This window comes from Astatotilapia calliptera, chromosome 5 (assembly GCF_964374335.1).
Source record: "Astatotilapia calliptera chromosome 5, fAstCal68.1, whole genome shotgun sequence".
Lineage (NCBI taxonomy): Eukaryota > Metazoa > Chordata > Actinopteri > Cichliformes > Cichlidae > Astatotilapia > Astatotilapia calliptera.
In genome coordinates this window covers 10595001-10615860 of record NC_137426.1, presented here as the reverse complement: position 1 = coordinate 10615860, position 20860 = coordinate 10595001, and the positions used below count along the sequence as shown (strand labels likewise).

The 20860-nt window shown below is 38.7% G+C and overlaps 2 protein-coding genes across 3 annotated transcripts in view; one reads left to right on the top strand and one right to left on the bottom strand.

Moving 5' to 3' along the window:
• Nucleotides 1-11839: 11839 nt before the first annotated feature.
• Nucleotides 11840-18193, top strand: LOC113022113 (tribbles homolog 2-like). Its single transcript, XM_026167175.2, has 4 exons — nt 11840-12404; nt 14966-15244; nt 15440-15732; nt 16183-18193. The coding sequence occupies exons 2-4, from the start codon at nt 14966-14968 to the stop codon at nt 16670-16672; spliced, it is 1062 nt and encodes a 353-aa protein (XP_026022960.2). The 5' UTR covers nt 11840-12404; the 3' UTR covers nt 16673-18193.
• The window catches only part of atrip (ATR interacting protein), a 22646-nt gene continuing 19697 nt past the window's right edge, over nt 17912-20860 (bottom strand). For both annotated transcript variants that reach the window (XM_026167174.2, XM_026167172.2), the window contains exon 18: nt 17912-19182. In XM_026167174.2, coding sequence (XP_026022959.1) covers nt 19109-19182 — 74 coding nt within the window. In that variant the 3' untranslated portion in view covers nt 17912-19108. The remainder of the gene's footprint in view (nt 19183-20860) is intronic.

Sequence of the window (20860 nt, the reverse complement as noted above, 5' to 3'; positions counted from 1 at the left end):
GTGAACTAATGTGACCGCACAATTACATCAGATTGCAGACAGTTAACATTTAGATGGCTTTTTAATGGTGCTTTCAATTCATAAATTTCATGACAAAAACACCTAGTGACTGTCATATACAATCCTAGATCCCAGCAGCGGTCATAGAGCAAGACACAAAGTACAGACGGAACAGGTTGCCATTCTTACCCACAGTCATTTTAGAGTCACCAGTTAACCAAAGCCCATGCATGTCTTTGGTACCTGGAGAGAATCCAGGGAGAACATGCAAACTCCACAAAAACCCCAGACTGGATCTGAACCCAGGACCTTCTTGCTGTGAGGTCACAGTGCTAACATGTGCTACACTGTTCAAGGACACACGGTTGCTTCTGAAATGTAAATCACTGTTTTTAATGCCCACAAATTCTCTCTATGTAAAACGATTCATAATTAATAAATAATAAATCCTTTTATTTATTTAAAAAAATCTGACTTTCACCAAACAAACTCTCTAAAGAAGCAACAAATAAAACAGCCGAGCTCCGTCAGCTTTCAGCTAAAAACATCAGAACCTGAATCATTAAAATAACCCTCACGTCTGCTTCTCTGCTGCTATTTATACTGTAACAGGGTTATGTTTGGGTAAATGAGGCGAAGATCTGAGGGTCCCATGAGAGGAAGAGTCTGACTGTTAATTAGCTGCTGATGTAACACACCTGGGGAGGCGCGTGCTGAGAGGAGCTGAGTTTTATGATTGGACTGGATGAATGGCCGAGTTGGTTTCACTTTGAGTCCCGCTTAGGTTGATGTTAGGTGGAGCTTTTCTGACTTCATGCAACAATAACGTAAATCATAAAGGTGCAACCACATCCGAGAGAGATCATCTTCTAGGAAGAAAAAAAACTGCCACATTTCTTAAGTTTAAATTGTCCTCTGTATATTTCAAAAGGAATATTGTACTTTTTCTTTTTTATGACTATATCTTTGTACAAAAATGACAGGTAAACCCCTGATTTCAATTTTTTGGCCAACATTCCTGATTAAAAATTATAATAATAAAACAAAATTGTGTTTGGTTAAAGTTTTTTGTCACATTTCAGTTTCTATGGAATTCAGCAAGGTGAAAATTGATGTTGTGTTATCTTAACTAACAGATAAGGTAACGACTGAATGGTTCACAGAGCGACAGCAGAATTAGAGAAAAGCCCAAAAATGAAATCAGCTTTTAAGGTAAAAAGCACAAACCCAACTTCAAGCAGCACAAATCAAATTGTTCAGCTAAGCTGTCGATTTGCATTTCATAGGTCTTCCTGAAAAGTACTGAGAGAGTTTGTTAATACGTTAGTTACAGGCAGGAGTGGACAGCCTGTAACTTTATGGCTAAAGTGCACGGTGACCTGCAAATATAAAGAAAAGAAAACAAACAAATGAATAATAACAAAAAGACATGGCAACATCTGTCGTACAGATGTCCAACACACCTTATAACATTTTAAACTAGAACATTATAAGACTCTCAATCTTGAAGCACAATGTGAACAAGAACTGAGTCCCTGCATCCAGAAGCATATATCGATCACATTATTTTGGACAATGGAAAGACAATTTCTCCTGATATTTTTTCCTGTGTCGATGTAATATATATTTGTTGACAATGTGATGCTAAATTTCCATTTTTACTCTGTGTCATATTGGTAAAAAAACCCAAACAAACAAAAAACCCCAATACCATAAAAGATCCTTGAAGTTGGATTCTGACTTCTAATTCAAAAGTTAATCAAGTCTACAAGTCTCAGCTCTTTGAAATGTTTTCAGTGCAAATTGTCCATAATTTTTAAGATAGCAAGCAAACAAACAGCGACAGACAACCCACGCCATTCAAAATAATTTCACGATGAGTTAAAAAAAAGGTTTAACTTGTCCAGCCAAAAGTAAATCCACTGAACACTGATTACCTGTTGTAGTCAAACGGCTACATACAGTGAAGATTGCTTCAGTCAAACACACACATGCATATAAAGTGTTACTGAATCAGAAATGGAAGATAGAAACCATCATGTAAAAATGTTATTGTTATAACAGCTAAAATCATTTGATATCTTAGTTCTTTAGTGAGATCTACTCCCTTTCTACACACAGCGTGGAGGTCAAAGTTCAGATACCTTCTTAAAACACAACTTCACATGTGCACACACAGTCATGTCACAGAGGATGGAGTCGTCATGCCAACAGCAGACATTACTGCTGGTTTCATCACAGAGACAATCCCAGGCTGGCCTCTGTGTGTGTGTGTGTGTGTGTGTGTGAGAGACTGTTTATACAGAACTACACCCCCAACACACACACACATGCATCCATACAGTATTTAAGTGTCTTCTTATCTCAGTTTTGCATCATCCCTGGTGACCTCTGTGTGTGTATGTGTGTGTGGGGATTACAAAGGAGGCTGAGACAAGATCAGGTTTCACTCTACAAAAAGAATCAAAGGAAAAGCACAACAATTATAACTGATAGGAATAATATGTACTGTAATGAGGCTATGGTGATTTTAATAATCTGAGGGATCATACTTTGAAGGCTTTAGTTGCTTTTCATTGCGAAGAGTACTTTGAAGTGATCGTCCCTTCTTGTGCAGCAACAATGGTTGTCTTTCATTTAGAGGTGCCAAAATCAGTTTCTAAATAACAGAAGAAGCACAGGGGTCTTGTGCTTGGATATGAACTCTTAAAGAAGTAACATATTTTAACGAGGGCTTATCAATGGCATATGATAGCATAAGAAAAATCTAAAATCCTGCTGTAAGTAATTTTCAATATGTGGAAATGTCTTTAATATTTATTCACTGTGTTCACTATTGAATAAATACGTAGGCTTTCATGGGTTTTGTAAACTTGTCCAGAATTGCTGATTTGCTATCAGATCAGCATTTCATAATGAAAGTTCAGCTCATGCCTATTAAATCTTTCATTTATTTTTATTTTTTCATTTTTAACTTTTTTTTTCTGCTGCCATCCATGCAAATTCCATTCATTTAAAAAAAAAAATCCTGTTAATGTATTCTAATATGAAATCACACACAGATTAATTTTAGAAACAAGTCTATTAAAGTTTATGTAGCCTATTAGCACCTAAACAATATTTCATAAAGCAGGAAAACCCAAAACAGATCAGTCTGCAAATGTAATTCAGCTGTTTATAGGAACTTTTGTAATTGTTTCTCAATCATCAAGAAATCCATGAAACTGAATTTTTTTATGCTCATCTGCTCATTAAAATACTTCTTCAGTCCTTTAAATAGACAAAGTTGATCGTGCCATACTGTTGTTTACAGTACATTTTATAGTGAAGTGCCCGGACTTCACAGCTCTGAGTCACGGTCACAGTGCTGTTCATTTCTGGATGAATCATTTTCTTTATTGCAAAGTGTAAAAATTACTTATTGCGTTCATGGAGTGCTAACTTTGCACTCTCCAGCTGTGGTATAGAGTCAGGGGAGTCCAGAAACTAGCTCCCTGCAGCTTTTTAATAAATGTTTACAGTCTGATCAAATGGCCATTTCTATAACATAACACAGAAGAAAAAAGGCAGGACCATCCTGTGGTGAACAGTGTAAGAGAAAAGTTTTGCTAAAAAGAATGGGACTTGTAAGACCTGTGCTTAGATGAAAGTAGCAACTATGTAACCACAACTATGAACTATGAACTCTGCAAACTTAACTGGAAGAAAAAGCATCGCTTGGGTGACCAAAGGCTCAACTTTCCACAAAGCCAGTAAAAATTGTTAAAAAAGGACGAAAAAGCTTTCATGTGCTTGAAAATCTGATTTGCTGCCACCTCTCCAGCACCAGCATGCACTAAATGGAAAACCATCTACTATCTGTACTAAATGGAGAACGCATTTAAAATCACTCTGTACAGAAGGACATCCTAGACCTCCACTCACTAAAATGGATTCTGCTTTTACTTTGAGACAGATTCACAGTCAAAATTATTTATACAGAAATCCATTTTTATTTGTTTGTTTATTTGTGAACTGCAGGGGATTGCAGTTTTGTCTTCCATAGACTGTATATAAATGATGGCCATGGCAAGGGACTCCTCTGGTTGCAAAAAAACAAACTTGTGAGCTTGCTAAACACTTTTTTGTTTCAGATAGTAGTTTCAATTCAAACCTTGAATGTAGGATGAGGTTAATTTGCTGGTAACTTGATGCTTTTAGAGTCAAAAAAAGTGCATAAAGCAGCGTATGCTTTATGTTTTAATAAGTTGTTACTTTATGGTCATCAGTTGTCAAGAGCAACATTCAAAGCACTCAACTGGAGGCATTACAAAGCCTGATGATGTCATGGTGGCTACATCCATCTTTCAAATACAGTCTATAGATCTCATAGACATTTGCCTAAATGTAGGTGGAGAGTATAATACAGACACAATAGCAACATTAATTGGAAAAAACAAAACAAAACATCAGGCCTACAGTGATATACAGTCCCTAAAAAGAAAGGTTATATACTGTTTATTGCTGTGAGTTTTAAAAGTGAGAGACCATAAATGCATGTAAACAGTTGATTATGTAATGAACAAAACCTGTTATATTGCACTTAGATGTGGTGGCACCAAGTGGCCTAGTTGTAATACATGAAAGTACACCTATAATATTCATGTAGCTCTTAAATATAGCCAATAGGAAACACTACTGTGGAAAAAAAATCAGCTATCAATTGATTTATGCAGCACTTAGCACAGACCACAGAGCGAACAGGTCCCAGGCGAAGAATACGCTCAAGGGTGTTTTATTGTCTAACCACCTCAGGGCTTTAACGGTCTTTAAAAGCTCCCACTGTTAGCCAAATTTTAAACTCAGTGTGTTTCCCTGAGGCTCAACAGATCAGGATGCCCTGAAGCGAAACACAGAGAGGGAGAGACAGACACAGAGAGAGAGAGAGACCACCAGAACAGAGCAGAGACCAGCAGCGGGTCCAAATACAGGAAGTCGATTGAAAGCTATAATACACAGACAGCTTGACTGCAGCTTTAGTCAGCTGGAGATCAAAATAGTGTCACAGCAGCACAGGTGTTAGACAGGTGGTAATCCAGAGACTAAGGACGGTGTGTGTCAGAAAAGAGAACAAATGTGTGTGTTTTAAATGAGTGTGTGTCTCTGCGTGTGCGAGTTTGTGCATGCTGTGGAGTGTTGTTCTCGGTCTGTGTGTGTTCTTGTGGCAGGCCGTAGTTGAGTCAGACACTTGGCCTCTGATTTCATCACGTCGGTTATGAAAGAGACAGTAAAGTTTAACACACACACATCAGACACACACATTCCTCTGTTTCTTCAATATTTCATCATGTGGCATAAAAACACGCTAACCATGTGGAGATAACCTGCTATGTGTGTGTGTGTGTGTGTGTGTGCGCATGTGTATATAACCAGGTCACTCATTCTCTTTACCTGTCACTTGAAATCTGTCCAATCAGAGCAGAGCTGCATATACTCAGAGGTGACAGGTCACCACACATGGGAAATCTACTTAACAAGGATGGGACCTCATTTCCTGTGGAGCAGCTGGTGTCTGTCTGTGATTACTGTGAGGATTAAAGGACAAGTTTGCCCACAGGTCCATACACACATGCTGCTCCTTCTGTTCTTCCTATCTGAGATGCTGTATAATACCCACAGCCCTCATTATGTGTAAAAATGACTCCTAAAGTTCAACTGAACATAATATAAAGCTCAGGCACTCTAAGTCAAACAAATCAGGAGCAGAGTTTCCGCATTTCTATTCTGTGCTGAGATACATATTACCTGTGCTGAGTAACGACATTCATTCGAGTAGACGCTGTTTTATTTTTCTCCTAAAGTGAAATAAAAATGTATATATTTGTAAACAAAAAAGAAAAGATTTTACACATAAATATGATTTTTTTTAAAATAAAATTATTTTAAATCATAAACTTCTTTTTGACTTTTTCCATTTAACTTTAATTTTGTTTGCTGGAGTGATAGTTTGTTTGTCCACGCTTACTTTTGTCCCTTTATTAGGTACACCCGTTCAGCTGCTTATTTAGGCATGTGGACATGGTCAATACAACCAAGCATGTGAATTAGGAAGAAAGGTGATTTTTAGTCACACTGAACGTTGTATGGTTGATGATGCCAATGTTTTAGAAACTGCTGATCTTCTAAAGCAGATGAGCTTCAGCAGCGTGTGACAAATGCCACAGATGCAACTCCTGTCTGCTAAGAATGGGAAACTGAAACTATAATTTGTATAGGCTCACTAAAATTGGACAACTGAAGGTTGGAAAAATGTTGTGCAGTGTGAGAAATCTGGATTTCTGCTGCAGCATTTGCATGGCAGAGTCAAAATTTGGCGTAAACATGATGAAACACCACTGCCTCCGTGTGTTGTGAATCGGAGATTTAGGTCATGGCTGGGGCTGACAAATCTGCAGTAACTGAAGAAAAAAAAGAATACAAAGAAAATATGAGCTTGAGTACATTCATGTATAGGGTGCAATCATTGTTTAATGTGTAAAAGTGAAGGGATTCACATTACATTTTTGTAATTCAATGGATTCTGTTACTAATAAAGAAAAATGTCATTTACTGCATATACTGCATTAACCTGTGTGCAGATCTGGGCGAGGCGGGGAGGGGCTGAGGCATGTCAGCTGAAATCAAACAGGAGAACGTCACTGGAAACAAAACAAAAATTTAATTAAAGCCAAACGATACGTAAACAAAGCTGAATTCACGTGTTTAAACTGTGTTGGATTGTTAGAACACTGAATGATAATTTGTCATCTCAGACAGGTTGTTTATGGATCTAAATATACCCGAAAATGTCAGAGAGCTGCAACAATACACACATGTGCAGTGCAGTGCTGGTGAGAGGTGTGTTTCATAGGTTTTAATGCCTGAAAAAACAATCAGACTCAGACAAACCGACACAAACAAGTGCAACTGCTGAGTGTCTGATTGCTCCAGGCTGAAAGGAGATTAAGGTGAGGGGTCAACAGGTGTCTGAAGCTGTGCAGGTCAGCAGTCTGTCTGAATGACTCCAGATTACAGACAATATTGCGATTAGTCTGTGAGTGCCAGAGGAAAACCTCCTAGCTAGTTGATGGTGTTAATCAGAATCAGAATGAATTGTTTTCATATGTAAACAATGGGATTGTGTTTGTAACAATCTAAACATTGTACATGAATGTTGGATTGTCTATAATTTAGCAGCAATATAGAAAGTTTAATAACTTTCTTCAAGCAGCAAATGATGAGTTTTCCATCCTGACAAATTTACTGATTCTTTTTTTTACTGTTAAGACTTAGCGTAAATTTTCAAAATATTTCCAAAGACATAAAACTTACGTGAATAGGTTATCAAAACAGCTGGATTCTTCTCATTCTTTTAGCTTTGCGGAACCAGGAGGGGGTGGGGAGTCTTCAGGTTCCCTTTTCTGTGAAACTGTGTGTTCAGCGCAGCTGCCATTAACTTGGGATAAACTGGTGCATTTTTATAGACAAAGGAGGCCTGTCAAAACCCTGGAAATCATTAATAACCTTCCTTTCTGTGGTCTTCATCAGAAGTTTACATACACTTATGGGCATAAATCTCCTGGAAATGTTTTTTAGCTGTTCTGTTGGTTCCGGACAGGATTTAAATTGGCTAATATTTGACCGCTCTTCCTTTGTAAACAACAAGCTGGGAATTTCTCCTTGGCGGATCTTCACTGAGTTCTTTGAATTTTCCCATTGCTCTGAGTATTGGCCGATTTCACGAGTGCTATCAAACAAGAACTTTTTATGCTGGCAAAGAGAAACTACCAGTTCTCATCACTCATGTCATATTTGAACCAACATGTTTTTAACCATGTGTAGACTAGAGAAAATACAAAATAAACTAACTTATACATGGAATTCTTATCTTTAAGGTTCTACAGTGATTCTACTCTGGAAAAAGAACATTTCAACCATTAAAAGCCTCAAATTACTATGATATTCAAGCCTATGATGATTGTGTGTAAACTTCTGATCACAACTGTACATCACTAGTGAAAAGACTGTGTTCACTCAGTCTGACACACATGTTGCATTTCTGCTTTCCTAAAAAATGTTCATTTTATTCACGTTTTTTGTCCTCTTTTTGTCTCAGTTTTAGTAACTGCTTCTCGCCTGTGGAAGAAACTTCCAGGTGACTTAAGAACAGACACAAACTTAAAGAGTTCCTACAAAACCTTTCACTGTTTTTGTGATGAGTCATATTTTGCACCTAACGATAATACTCTGTTTGGATTAAATGTGAAAAAAAAGACATTAAGCCACAGATTTCACAAGCAGTGAAATTTTTTTATAGTCTTACATGATAAGAGTAGCCACTTCCTGTTAATTCATAGACAATGAGCATTTATTTAAGGAAACACAAAATAATGAAATATGAAGTAGCTGCTCTTTTATTGGTAAACAGTCATAATATAAAGCAGCTTCACTCCCCCGTTTAATAAAAGTTTAAATCATTTTTACTTTTTATCAGGAGTTTCTGTATGAAATTGCATTCTTTCCTTTCGTAACTAGCTTTGTGCAACTTATTCAACAACGTGATACATTTTTTGTTGAATCATACATTTCACAAGTTATCTTCAGTGTTTATGACACAAGCGGCTCTTTTGTGAAATCTGACTATTGCAGCTTCTGACGTCACATCAGTGCTGTTACAATATTTTCAAAATAGTTTGTTAACACCTGCTTTTTCAGAGAGCTGCCTCCCTTTCACATTAGTTGGAAAATGTCTTGTTCTCTTCAGGATAAGACCAAAGAGGTTTGACACAAAATGATCTGCAAATATCACGCCCCCAGATACTTTCTACTTTGGCATAAAAAGGAGCTTTTGGTAAAAGGCATTTAGAAACTGTGACTCAAACTATGAAAGTAGACACTAATGATGTAACTTGCGTTATAAAAAAGAAAGCTCTGAAATGACTGACTATGTTGCTATTTTCTTTTTCATTAAAGCCATTCAAGGACATCTTGTGATCCTTCCTGCTGGAAGAAGTCACTTTCATTAGGACTGAAATGTCTCAGGATTAAAAGTTATAATCAGAATAACTTTGTTTTGATTAGCAGAGACCAATATAGCAATACAGAAGTTGGCCAGGTGGGTGTCACAAATAATAAACAACCCACAGCACAACAAAATAGTTTAGGAACAATAAAGGTAACATGTAATATACTCCCCTTTGACTTTTTAGCTACACCTGTTCGAGTACCTGTTAACACAAATCAGACACAAGGCAGCAGCTCAATGAATTAAGGCACGTAGACGTGATCCAGAGGACCTGATGAAGTTCAAACTGAGCAAAAGAATTGGGACGAAATGTGATTTTAGTGACTTTGAACAAGGCGTGTTTGGTGGTGGTGCCAGATGAGCTGGTCTGGGATTCCCCTACACGGCCATTTCTAGGGCTTCAGGGGTGAATGACCAGACTGCTTTGAACTGACAGGAAGATAAGAGTAAATTAAAAAACACAACAAAAAACACACACAGAAGTAGAATAAGTAAAAGATTAAAAAAATGTTTTCTGGCCTGATGAGTCTTTTTGCTGCAACATACAGATAGTAGGCTCAAATATTTGGCAATAATACGAAAGCACGGATCTGCTGGTGGTGGTGTAAAGGACATTTTCTTGGAGCCCCTTATTATGACCCGAGCATCATTTAACACCATGGCCTACCTGAGTACTGTTGCTGAACATGTCCATCCTTTAATGCCTATAGGGTCTGATGGCTGCATCCAGCAGGATGACGCGTCATGTCACAAATCTCAAAACTTGTCAGACTGATTTCTTGAACATGATAATGTGTTCATTGTACACATGGAAATACACCTGACTAATGTTTGCAACTGTGTGATGCTATGAATACGGACATACCTAAATGTCGAAGGAATGGTTCCAGCACCTTGTTGAATCTTTGCCATGAAGAATTAAGACAGTTCTGAGAGCACAAGGGGGTTCAAAGCTGTACTGGCAAGATGTACCTAATTTTCCAGTGAGTGTATTAATGGAAAACTGATACTTAATTAAATTCTGGTTATTAATAATTTAATGTTAACAAACAATTAACTGATAACAATGTTTAGTGATTGGTTTACATCTGTTTGCAGGGGTCACTGTAAAGTTGTAAATTATATTTACCTCTGTAAATGGTTAACACTGTGTAGCTCATTTATAAGCATTGCTTGAATGGAAACTGATATTTATAGTACTTGATTGAAAGAACGGATATTTAGGGAAGTGCAATGATAGCGTCGCAAAACAAGCTTGTGAGCTTGGAGTCCTCTTTTATTCACTCTTTAGTTTTGGTTTCACTTTTTTGGTGACCTCGAGTTACTCTCCCTGTCTGAATAGGTTTAGGGAAAGACTATGGCGTGGGTTAAAACCTGATGAGTTAGTAGTGAAACCTGTATCACTATTGCCACCACAAATGAGTCACAGGAAAAATGCTAAAGGAAACCCCGTGGGTGTCTCTGAAATGACAGCAGGGTTCAGTAAATGGCAGTATCTGATGCCCTTGGGATAAGAACAGGTTCACTGATCACCAATAACCCTCACTATAGTACGCTTTATCTGCTGTAAAATACTACACACTAATATCTTACTCATAAAGTAATTATTTGATGTGTATGAAGATTTTTAAACATTGTTTTATGTAAACTAATAAAGTTTTAATTATTGATCAGTTGGCCATTTACAAGCAATAGTTATCCAACTTAAGGGTTTCCTGGGAGTGCTGGAGCCTATCCCAGCTGCTATAGGGTGTGAAGCAGAGTAGCAGTTCATCACAGGACAAACACACAGAGAGACAATCGTTCAGACAGTGGGAGAAAGCTGAATCATTCTGAAGAAACCCACACAGGGAGAACATACATCCTCACAATGAGTGGTGTGACAGAAGTGTTAACCACCTTACCCCAAAAAGTCAAACAAATACAACAATTGGTTGAAAATGAAGATTTGTTAGAAGCATTTGGGGGATTTTTTGGACTCTTTAAGCTGAAAACTCCTCTTTACTTTCAGATTTTTAGAATTTTAGCAGTTTAAATCAGGGGTGTCAAACTCAAATACACAGTGGGCCAAAATTCAAAACTGGAACAAAGTCGCGGGCTAACGTTAATATTTATTGAAATATATTTATTCCTCCAGATATAAGAATGAATCTTTTCTTATGGACTCAAACACGTTTTGCTGAAAAACTGAATATGGAACAAGCAAAACTTAATACTAAACAATATATATATTAACTGTATAATACCAGTAGGCCAGCTCTAATAGTAATTTGGTATGGCTCCGCGGGCCAAAGTTTGACACCTATGGTTTAGATTATCTCACTGCGTTTGTCCTGCTCCATATAATCTCATATGGAGACGGTGCCCCACATGTTGACTTACTTTAGTGAAGTCATGTGAGCCTCACAGGAATGTGTGGTTCATAAAGAGGCATCACTGAACCCCAAAATGCTTACCAGCTGCTGATATGAAGCAGATTAAACATTTCATGCAACAGAAGAACTGAATGCACGAGTGCACATTTATTATAAATAAAATAAACTATTTGTTCTTCATATGATCCATTTCAAACCGGTTTATTAAAGTTACGTATACCCAAATTTCACTCTGCGCCTTCCATATTGTACTACTCAAAAACATTTCCCCACCTCTAGTTTGTTGGGATCTCATTTAGCTGCTCTAATGGGTCAAACTTTGTCGAGGTCTTTCCTTTAATCAGTCACCGCTCTGCCATGCCAACCGTCTATTTTCTGACGACTGCTCGATACAGGATTGCAACATCGAAACCCCGCCCCCGCTAGATGACGACACCGGGGGAAGAAATATCGAAACCAAACAGAGCCGAAGTCACTCTGAGTCCGCTCAGCAGTCCGGCTGAAAGTTCTGAACTGCAGCAGGATCCGTGGAGACCGGAGGGGATCTTATCCGGACCGGGGTCGTTTTAATGAGACCCGCCGATAGACGGATAAACGGACAGACAGGAGGACCCGAGGACTCGCTTTGTTCACTTTATCTCCGGATATTCACACAGAGAAGGACTCAAAACTTTCTCTTCTCTATTTCTTTTTCACACATAAGTTTTGCCGATTTGCTTTCTTTCTGCTGCTTTTTCATTGAAACCAAAGAAGTCGCTCAGAAACCGCCAGCTGACTGACGACAGGTTGCGCAACCTAGACAATAAGAAGCAAACAAAGACGTCACCACCAGTTCTCCCAGTTGCTGGTCCCAGTTGTTTTTATGTCTACACCGATTTCTGCTGCAAAGACAGACAGAAGCCAGCACTTAAACGCCGACTCTACTGGATTTCTACTAAATCTACTGGCTTCCTGTTGACCTGCAGTCCGGACCAGTCTGCCTCAAGGTAAAAAAAAAACCAAAAAAACCCCAACCTGGCTACTTAACAAAACTAACCAAACCATAAACGAATGCGCCTGTACAGACACATGTAAATAACATTCAAACTGTTACTTATAAAATGCAAAAGTATTATCTGTGAAGTGCACTTGAAGTATTACGTCATATTCACGTGTATTTCACTAAGCTTCGTGCATTGTCAGTTTATAAAACGATAATGCAGGTGTATGAGGCAGAGAAAAAGCGCTGTCCTATCAAATATGAACAATAAGAACAGCAAAGATCATTCCTAAACTTTAAAGTAGTTGCTTGGGAAAATCGAGCTGGAGTTTCGCTTTGTTTCCAGGTATGACGTGCTCATCATCATTTGGGTTTTGCGCTCTCGTTTCCGGTAGTAAAACCTGAAACTGAACTTTTAGACAGCTTCACCCTTATTTTCAGGCCTGCAGATCTGAGCTGATGAAAACTGAAGCTGTAAGTTTTATGACAATTTAGGACCTTGAATGATTTATGTTTAAATGCATGTTACAAACTGACTGGATTGTAGCAGTCTGAGTGTGCAGTGTGAACACTAATCATAAACAGACAGATGCATTAAAAACCTCCCAGAATGACACAGTAGACTCAACAGCAAAATACGGCATCAAATAAATTATGAAAACAGGAAGAAGAGAATAGCTGAAAAGCTCTGTAAAAAGTAAAAGTAAATTCTACAAATCAGATTTTCATTTAAGTTATTTAAGCAAAAATGGCAAAAGAAATTGGTATTTTATTGGAGTGACTGTTGAGTATATCTGCTGCATATCTGAGTTTCTGACCAAGTTAAAAAACAAAACAAAACACTACAGTGCCACACTGTTCCCATGCGGTTCAAAAGGTTCGGTGGTGAAAACTGCTTCATCTCCTTTTACCTTTAAAGTACATTTGTGGACGGTCAAAACAGCGGTTCTGACTTATCATTCATATGGAGATAAAAGTAAAAATCACAAGTGAGGCTACGTTAAAGACTTAAGCAAACTCAGAAACAGGAATACACACAAAAAGCCGAGATTAAACTACAGAATGAAGAAACCTTGTAACAAATACCAGTGGGATTTTTGATAACTGCATTTACTTAAACTCAGCCTTGTCACAGATCTGCTTTACCTTTTTAGATGATAAAGTTGGATTGTAATTAAGATTAAAAATAAATAAATAAATGTTAACAGTTGTGTAAACTCCCGTTTCCCATGAGCTCTAGCCCCTCTCAGTTTGAAAAGTCAAAAGTTTATTCTGTTAGTCTATTTAATAACTGTTGTAATTTTGCTGAGCTATCTAAACTATTCCAGCAAATGTTCACTTGTTTTTGAATATGAAGAATAAACAAAAGAAACGGGCATCATTAACAAAATGCTGAGTGCCACTACATTTCAGCACACACTGTTACACACCCCACGAACGTTTTCTTTTAGATTATTTTTAAGAACCGGATTTCTGATTATGAGCTGAACAGAACGTCATGGAGAAATCATTCATCTTAGATTCAGTGTTTGTGTATTTGGGGGTGGATGACGTTGCTGCTGTGACTCAGGGTGTTTCAGCAGAGTGAAAGCAGCATTGCCCCACAGCAGGCAACATAGCGTTACCACAGCGACCACAGGCTCTAAAAAAACTTTACATAAGTCTCACTCACTCACACACACACTCTCTCTCTCTTGCATGTGTGTGTGTGTGTAATTGTTGACTGTATTTAAAGCCTGTTTAAACTATAAACTGTTGTGCTCTGATGCAACTATCTGAAAGCTGAAGCACCCATCAGCTTACAGGAAGTTGCATCATGAAGCCTATAGACACACCGACTGTGTAACATGTGAGCAGCGGAGACGCAGAACACGGAGAGATATGATACAAATATAACTTCTCTTACTGTATGTGAAAGTGTTACTGACAAGTGTTCAGCGGACAGAAGGGGCCAAGTCAGAGTGTCACCTGCAGAGGGCGCTGCAGTGCGGTCACGGCCTCTAAAATTAAACAGCCAAATTACCAAACACTGAATGAAACATTACTTAATCATTAACAATAGTGCGCTCCTCTTCATAGTAACTGTTTAGGATTAAGGATTTCTGCAATTTTTAAGAGCTTTTTAATGCTGCATAAATTGAGACTCTTCACCCTTTTATCATACTGACCATATAATGACAAAATGCATTTATAAAGGTGCAATGCACAGATACACACGCCTGTTATTAGTGCTAAGTAAGATACTAATAAATTACCAGAATCTCAGAAAATCACGTTTAAAATGCTCCAGAAGTAACCAACAAGAAAAGCAAAGTAAAGAGGACAAGTTCAGTGATTGAATTAGTGGAGATGAGGCCACCCAGAGGTCAGATTGGGGAAAAAGTGTCTGAAAGTGAGGGTTTGGAGCACTCTGAATCCTGGCCTTTTGGCTCACAGGTATTACTTCTAGATATGGTGGCTTTATTCATTGAAATATTGGCTGTGTTTAATTGGGATAGTTTGGGACTGTACTTGCTGCAGCATATTACTTGGAAGTGTACATTAACCTGATGATGTCCCCAATCACAGATGAGCGCCAGCGTGTCTACAACCAGATCTCAGCTGTGTCTTAAGAGGCTTCTGGACGAGCCTCAAGTCGATTCACTGAAATGTAAACGAGCCCGTCTGGCTCCACCCCCTACCTCTACTGGGATATCACCCTGCCTGAGACCCACAAGCCCCGCCCCCACATCCAACTCGAGCCAGTCTTCATCAAGAGTTGGGTCATATTTCCTCTTTGAACGGTGTGAGAGGGAAGAGACCTACAGGGCTGTGCATGTGCACACACAGCAGCAGTACACCTGTCAGGTAACACTCAGAAAAACGTCACTGTTACTTTTAATAAGAATTGAATACATGTTAAAAACTGTACTGTCGATACTACAGAAGTAGTGTTAATGATAATATTAGGAAGAGATTACTGTAAAACACTTGTGAAAGTAGTGACTGTATTGTACATCATACTACGTTACCCATGACAGTCACTCCTTTTTTTCCCCACAGGTGCTCCCACTGCGTGGATACCAGGAGCGGTTGGCGGCCTATGACCGGATTGGTAAACATGAAAACATCTGCGCTCTGCAGGACGTTGTAATTGGCCAAAACAAGGTGTATGTCTTCCTGCCTGGTCACCACGGTGACATGCATGCGTATGTGCGCAACAGGAAACGCCTGAACGAGGAGGAGGCGGGGCTTTTGTTCGCCCAGATGCTGAATGCTGTCATGCACTGTCATGACCACGGAGTCGTTCTGAGAGACCTGAAGCTCCGCAGATTCGTCTTCATCGACAAATACAGGTGAGACTCCGAGACTGGTGCTTTGGTAATAGCACTATTACAGCAGTAATACCTGGGACTGTAAAAGACAGATGTAGGGCCCAGGTGGAAGTGCTGTGAAATATTAACTTTAATGGCCTGCAGGGGGAGACTCTTGTGGTTACAAAATACATTCACGAGGCATATCATAAATGGATACAGTCCAGTCACGCTTACATTTGTAGTCACAAAGGTCCATTTTGAGGGAGTCTAAAAGAATGCATACTACTCCCAACAAATGGACAAGTATAAATATCGCTAGATTGATCTTACTAGCATGAAGGAGGCATATGGGGGGGGGAAAAAAGTACCTCTATTAGTACTTTTACTGTATCTTACAGTCTTGGCTACTTAGCCAAGACTGTACAAATACTACAAATACTGCTGCTGATAAACTTCTGTCTGACTAGTGTTTTCTTTTTCTTTTCCCAGGACTCGTCTGGCACTACTCGGACTCGATGACTGCGTGATCCTGCATGGTAACAACGACGATGACTCTCTAACAGACAGACATGGCTGTCCTGCCTACGTTGGCCCTGAGCTCCTGACCAATGGGAATGGGTCGTACTCAGGCCGTGCCGCAGACATCTGGAGCCTGGGCGTGTCTCTGTACACAATGCTGATTGGCCGATACCCTTTTCAGGACACGCAGCCTGCTGCGCTGTTTGCTAAGATACGCCGTGGAGCATTTAGCCTGCCCGATTGGATGTCGCCAGAGGCCAAGTGTCTGATTGGCTGCATGCTAAGGAAATCTCCCACTGAGAGACTGACGGCATCTGAGCTGCCGATGCACCCGTGGCTTACCAAACCTCGCATGCCACACAGCAACATGCACAAGATACATCACAGCTCCCACACAACACTACAGAATAAACAAGAGGACAATGACCAAGTGGTGCCAATATGGACTGAGACAAATTAAAAGACATCTCTATTTCCTTGTGAGGACCTGAACTGCTATACTGAATCCCTGCAGCCTAAACCTGATTCACACTTCAGGTGTAAAACCTAATCTGGACTATAAAAACAGCGTCTTCGGGATGTGTGGCTCCGTCCTCACACTCAAAACTCCAAAGAGGTCTTCACAGATATAGACACATTAAAAGCACAGCCGCACTACAGAGACAGTCTAATCCTGGATTACTTGACCCTTATGTGCCTTCTTTCTCTACCTGTGTCTCAGTTCAAGCCCGGCCTCTTTTAGGTGGCAGGGCCTCCAAAGGTGGTTTTCTTTCTCAAATTTTCCTTACAGTGGACTCCCAGCAGTCACTTGTTCCAGCAGTAACAGACACAAATGAGAACTAATGGTGTGTTCAGGTGCACATCCTCAACAAGTGCAGTGGAGAATATCCTACATCCCAATCTGCCCAACTAACATGTACTTGAGCAATATGATTAAGCAACTGTCATCTACTAGACTGCCCCTCATAAACTGAAGGTTTGAACAGCAGATGGGTGTGGCTTCTGTGCTCAGTGCTATCAAAGCTGTATATTAGGCATACCTCACTGACATCACATAGAGCCAAGTACTGCAATAAATTGCTAAAATAGTGTTTAAAGGAAGGTTATGTATACATATGTTGACCTTGTTATTTGAAAATGTTAAAGGTTTAGCATTATATTTTTATATATAACAATAAGGCATAATAGGTCCCCTTTAAGGGCAAAAAAATGTACTTGAGTGTGTTGAGAATTGCCCTGAACGCACCTTTATATTTAAAACTGTGGACTCAAAAGGAGGTGGAGCTTAAAATGGGACATAGCTTTTTTGTTTCAGTGTTTACAATGCTGATTTCCTTCTGTGATTGTGAGAAAGATCAAACACATCTTTCTGAAAAACATTAGGAACCAGATTATACGGTAATTGTTTTTAATATAAAAAATGGCATTGAAAAGGAATACAGCTTCAGCTATCAGTGTTCTCATCCATTTTTACACAAGCAGAGAGCAGCCATGGTTGATAAAATATTTTTCAGATCTTAGCAGACCTTAAAATCAAAATTTCATTGGGTAATTTAATATAATTGTTTTTTGTGGACTTATAAAAAAAATCCTGTATCTCATAATAATCTCCACAAATTATTTATATTTTGATACAAACTTATAAACTGTTTTCTCATGTTTGACATTTATTTGTGAATGAATAACAACTGTTTATTCTGGGACACATCTTATTCTCTCACAATGTCACTGAGCAATTTAATTTGGGAATAACAGGATAAAGGAGAAGCAACATTTGTTGACTCATTAAGAAAATAATGAAGTGATGATCTTGAGATAATGGAATACGATTAATCATCACTTACTGGTCTTGTGTGTCTATTGAGGATGATAATAATTAGAAACAAACCTCAACTCAGACAATAAGCTGCTTCCTGGTATGCTGTATGATTCTGGTCCAACTTACAGATGACGAGAAAAAAAATAAAGGTTTTGAAAAATGTTTTGGTGTCAAAGTTTTTTTTTGTTGAATTTTAATTAAATAAACTTGACGTGTTCTGAGCCTGCATATGGTCTCTTTTACATGTACACACACAATCCCCGTATTATCTTAAGACAACATTTTTTCAAGTCTGAAGTGTACCTGTACCAGCATTTTGGTATCATTGGCTTGCAATTTTACACCCTTAATTTTTAAACATAATAATAAAAATAATACATGTTTGTATATAACTGCAAACAAGTGAATGACCCTTAGAGGTGCTAGAAAGAGAGACTGTTGACCTGTCTGTGCAAGTGCAAAGTTTAGGGTAGCTCCATATTCAGAGAGGGTTTTGGGAAAAACTGATGAAATTTCCAAAAGTGGTGCAGAGTATCATCTGCTAATCATCCAGTAATAAAGAACTGGAGAGTTGCAGTAAGAGTAGTCTGAGTATAACTGGAACTGTTTCATAGTATTATAAATTATACAGCGGTTAAGAAATTCCACCCTTTTTTTTTTTAAATATCAGTAGTTGTACTGATATTTGATAGTTGTGGGGTGATACCCAGCTACATATTAGTTGAAAGCACAGAGAAATAAAAGAGTAGCCTTGACTTTAACAAAGAAAGTAGGAGAAGAGAAAGAAAAGAAAGATTACAAGTAAACATAAATACTGACAGGAGATTTTCCCCCCCTCACCTTCATGTTTTATTATGAAATCCCACCTGAAAGCAGAGTAAACACTCTGTGTTCATTACTTCAGTCAGACCTCTGACTCACCTCTATTCCATTTCTGTGAAACCTTCACTTCACTTAGAAGTCTGATAAGAACCACAGGCTGCTCTGTCCTTGTTCCAGTCTAAAACACATTGCATCAGCAGTCAGTAAACTGTCCCGCATGCGTCACTAAATCAAGAGGTCAGTGGGAGCAGCCATTTAGGAGCCGGCGTCAGTGTCCATGTCATCAGCTTCATCCCCCTCTGAGCGGCAGATCTCGTCCAATGCCAACTCTACAAGATGTGAAAGATGGCAAAAAAAATGTGACAGTTTTAACGTATGAGAACACAAGAGCAATCGGGTAAGGTGTAGAGATGGCACGATACCACTTTTTTATGTCCGACACCAATATCATAAATTTGGATATCGGCCGATACCGATATGAATCCGATATAGGGTGTTTTTTAATCAATAAAACTGTTTTTTTAATATCTTGCTGCTTTTTGTATAAGTTCATACTCAAGTTAAAAAACCCCAAAAAAATCCACTAAAGCTATTCCTGTTATACCTGTATGCAAAAAATGCACTGCACCCAAAATATTTCATAGTTCAGCAAAACCCATCAATCTAATAAACTTAAACCTACTCCATCCTCCCTATTCTAGTATTTTAAAGAGTAAGCAACCTAACTAATAGGGCTCTAAAACTCCCAGCAAAAAAAAGGGAACCACCCCCCACCTCATGATGCTTAATCGACGTAATCAACTTTAATTTGATGCAGTGTGGAAAAAAATGCCCAGAAATCAATTATTTTTCAAGAATAATTAAATAGATTCAACATCTTTCTTCAACAGAATTGCAGACTGCACAGATGGTATCTTCCCAAAGGAAAAAGTACTATAGCTTACTAGGGTATATTAGACTTAATAGTTACTATATACAGTAATGGACTTCTATTCATTTTACATCAGATTAAAACTTTGGGTGTAAGATTAAGATAATAATTTAATAAAAGCTAGACATTTTAAATGAGAATAAGAAAGAAAAGTATGTCTTTGTGCCCCCTTCTCCCTGTTCATGCCCTATCGGCCCCCCTGGCTAAACTTTGCTAGATCCGCCCCTGCACAGTTACCAGCCGTCAGCTGCGTAGAAAAGGATCCTGGTCTAGAAAGTAATATTAAATAAATTCTAACAACAGATTATCAAGCTTAAACGTGCTGCTGTTATTCAGCCGCTGGTTTCCTCTTTCTGGTGCAAAGTGGGAGATAAACAAGCAAGAGAGACGGACTCGCGACAGAAAAGCCGATCAGCTGATCACTGATCAGTTTCATGATTGAAGTAGCAGCAGGAGACGGAGAGAAGAGGCAGTCGCTCCATATATCGGTTGTTAAGCTTAACGCTGGAATGCTTTACAAACATTCAGAGATGAACTTACACACTTGCTTTACTTCTCTCTGGGATAACTTCCTCGGAGATGAAATGCTGGTTTGGTAGTGAGGCTACAAATACACACAGCCGCTCTATCACGTGAGCACACTGCGCTACTGTTATGAGGAGAGTTACGCCGTGTCGCAAGTTTTGTGAGGTGCTTTTTTTGATATTTAATGGATCGGATTACATTTTTTATTTCTCTCCGATATCCGATCCAGTAATCTACATCAGTATCGGACCGATACGTAATATTGGATCGGTCCATCTCTAGTAAGGTGTAAATACTGGATGATGTAGCTAGCAGTCATACTAAAATGGTCAAATTGATAATATCAATGACATTCAGACATGATTATGTTTTATTATGAGCAATGCACACTAAGTAGCTCTGACGTGGAAGACAGACAACAAAGAGAATTAGTTTAGATCACTCAAAGAGAAGCAGACCTATAAAGCTGCATCATGCATTAAATATGGAGAAAAAAAAAACAGAAAGCCATCCTGTCATGTTGGGCTGATGAGTATTTGTTTTCTTTTCTT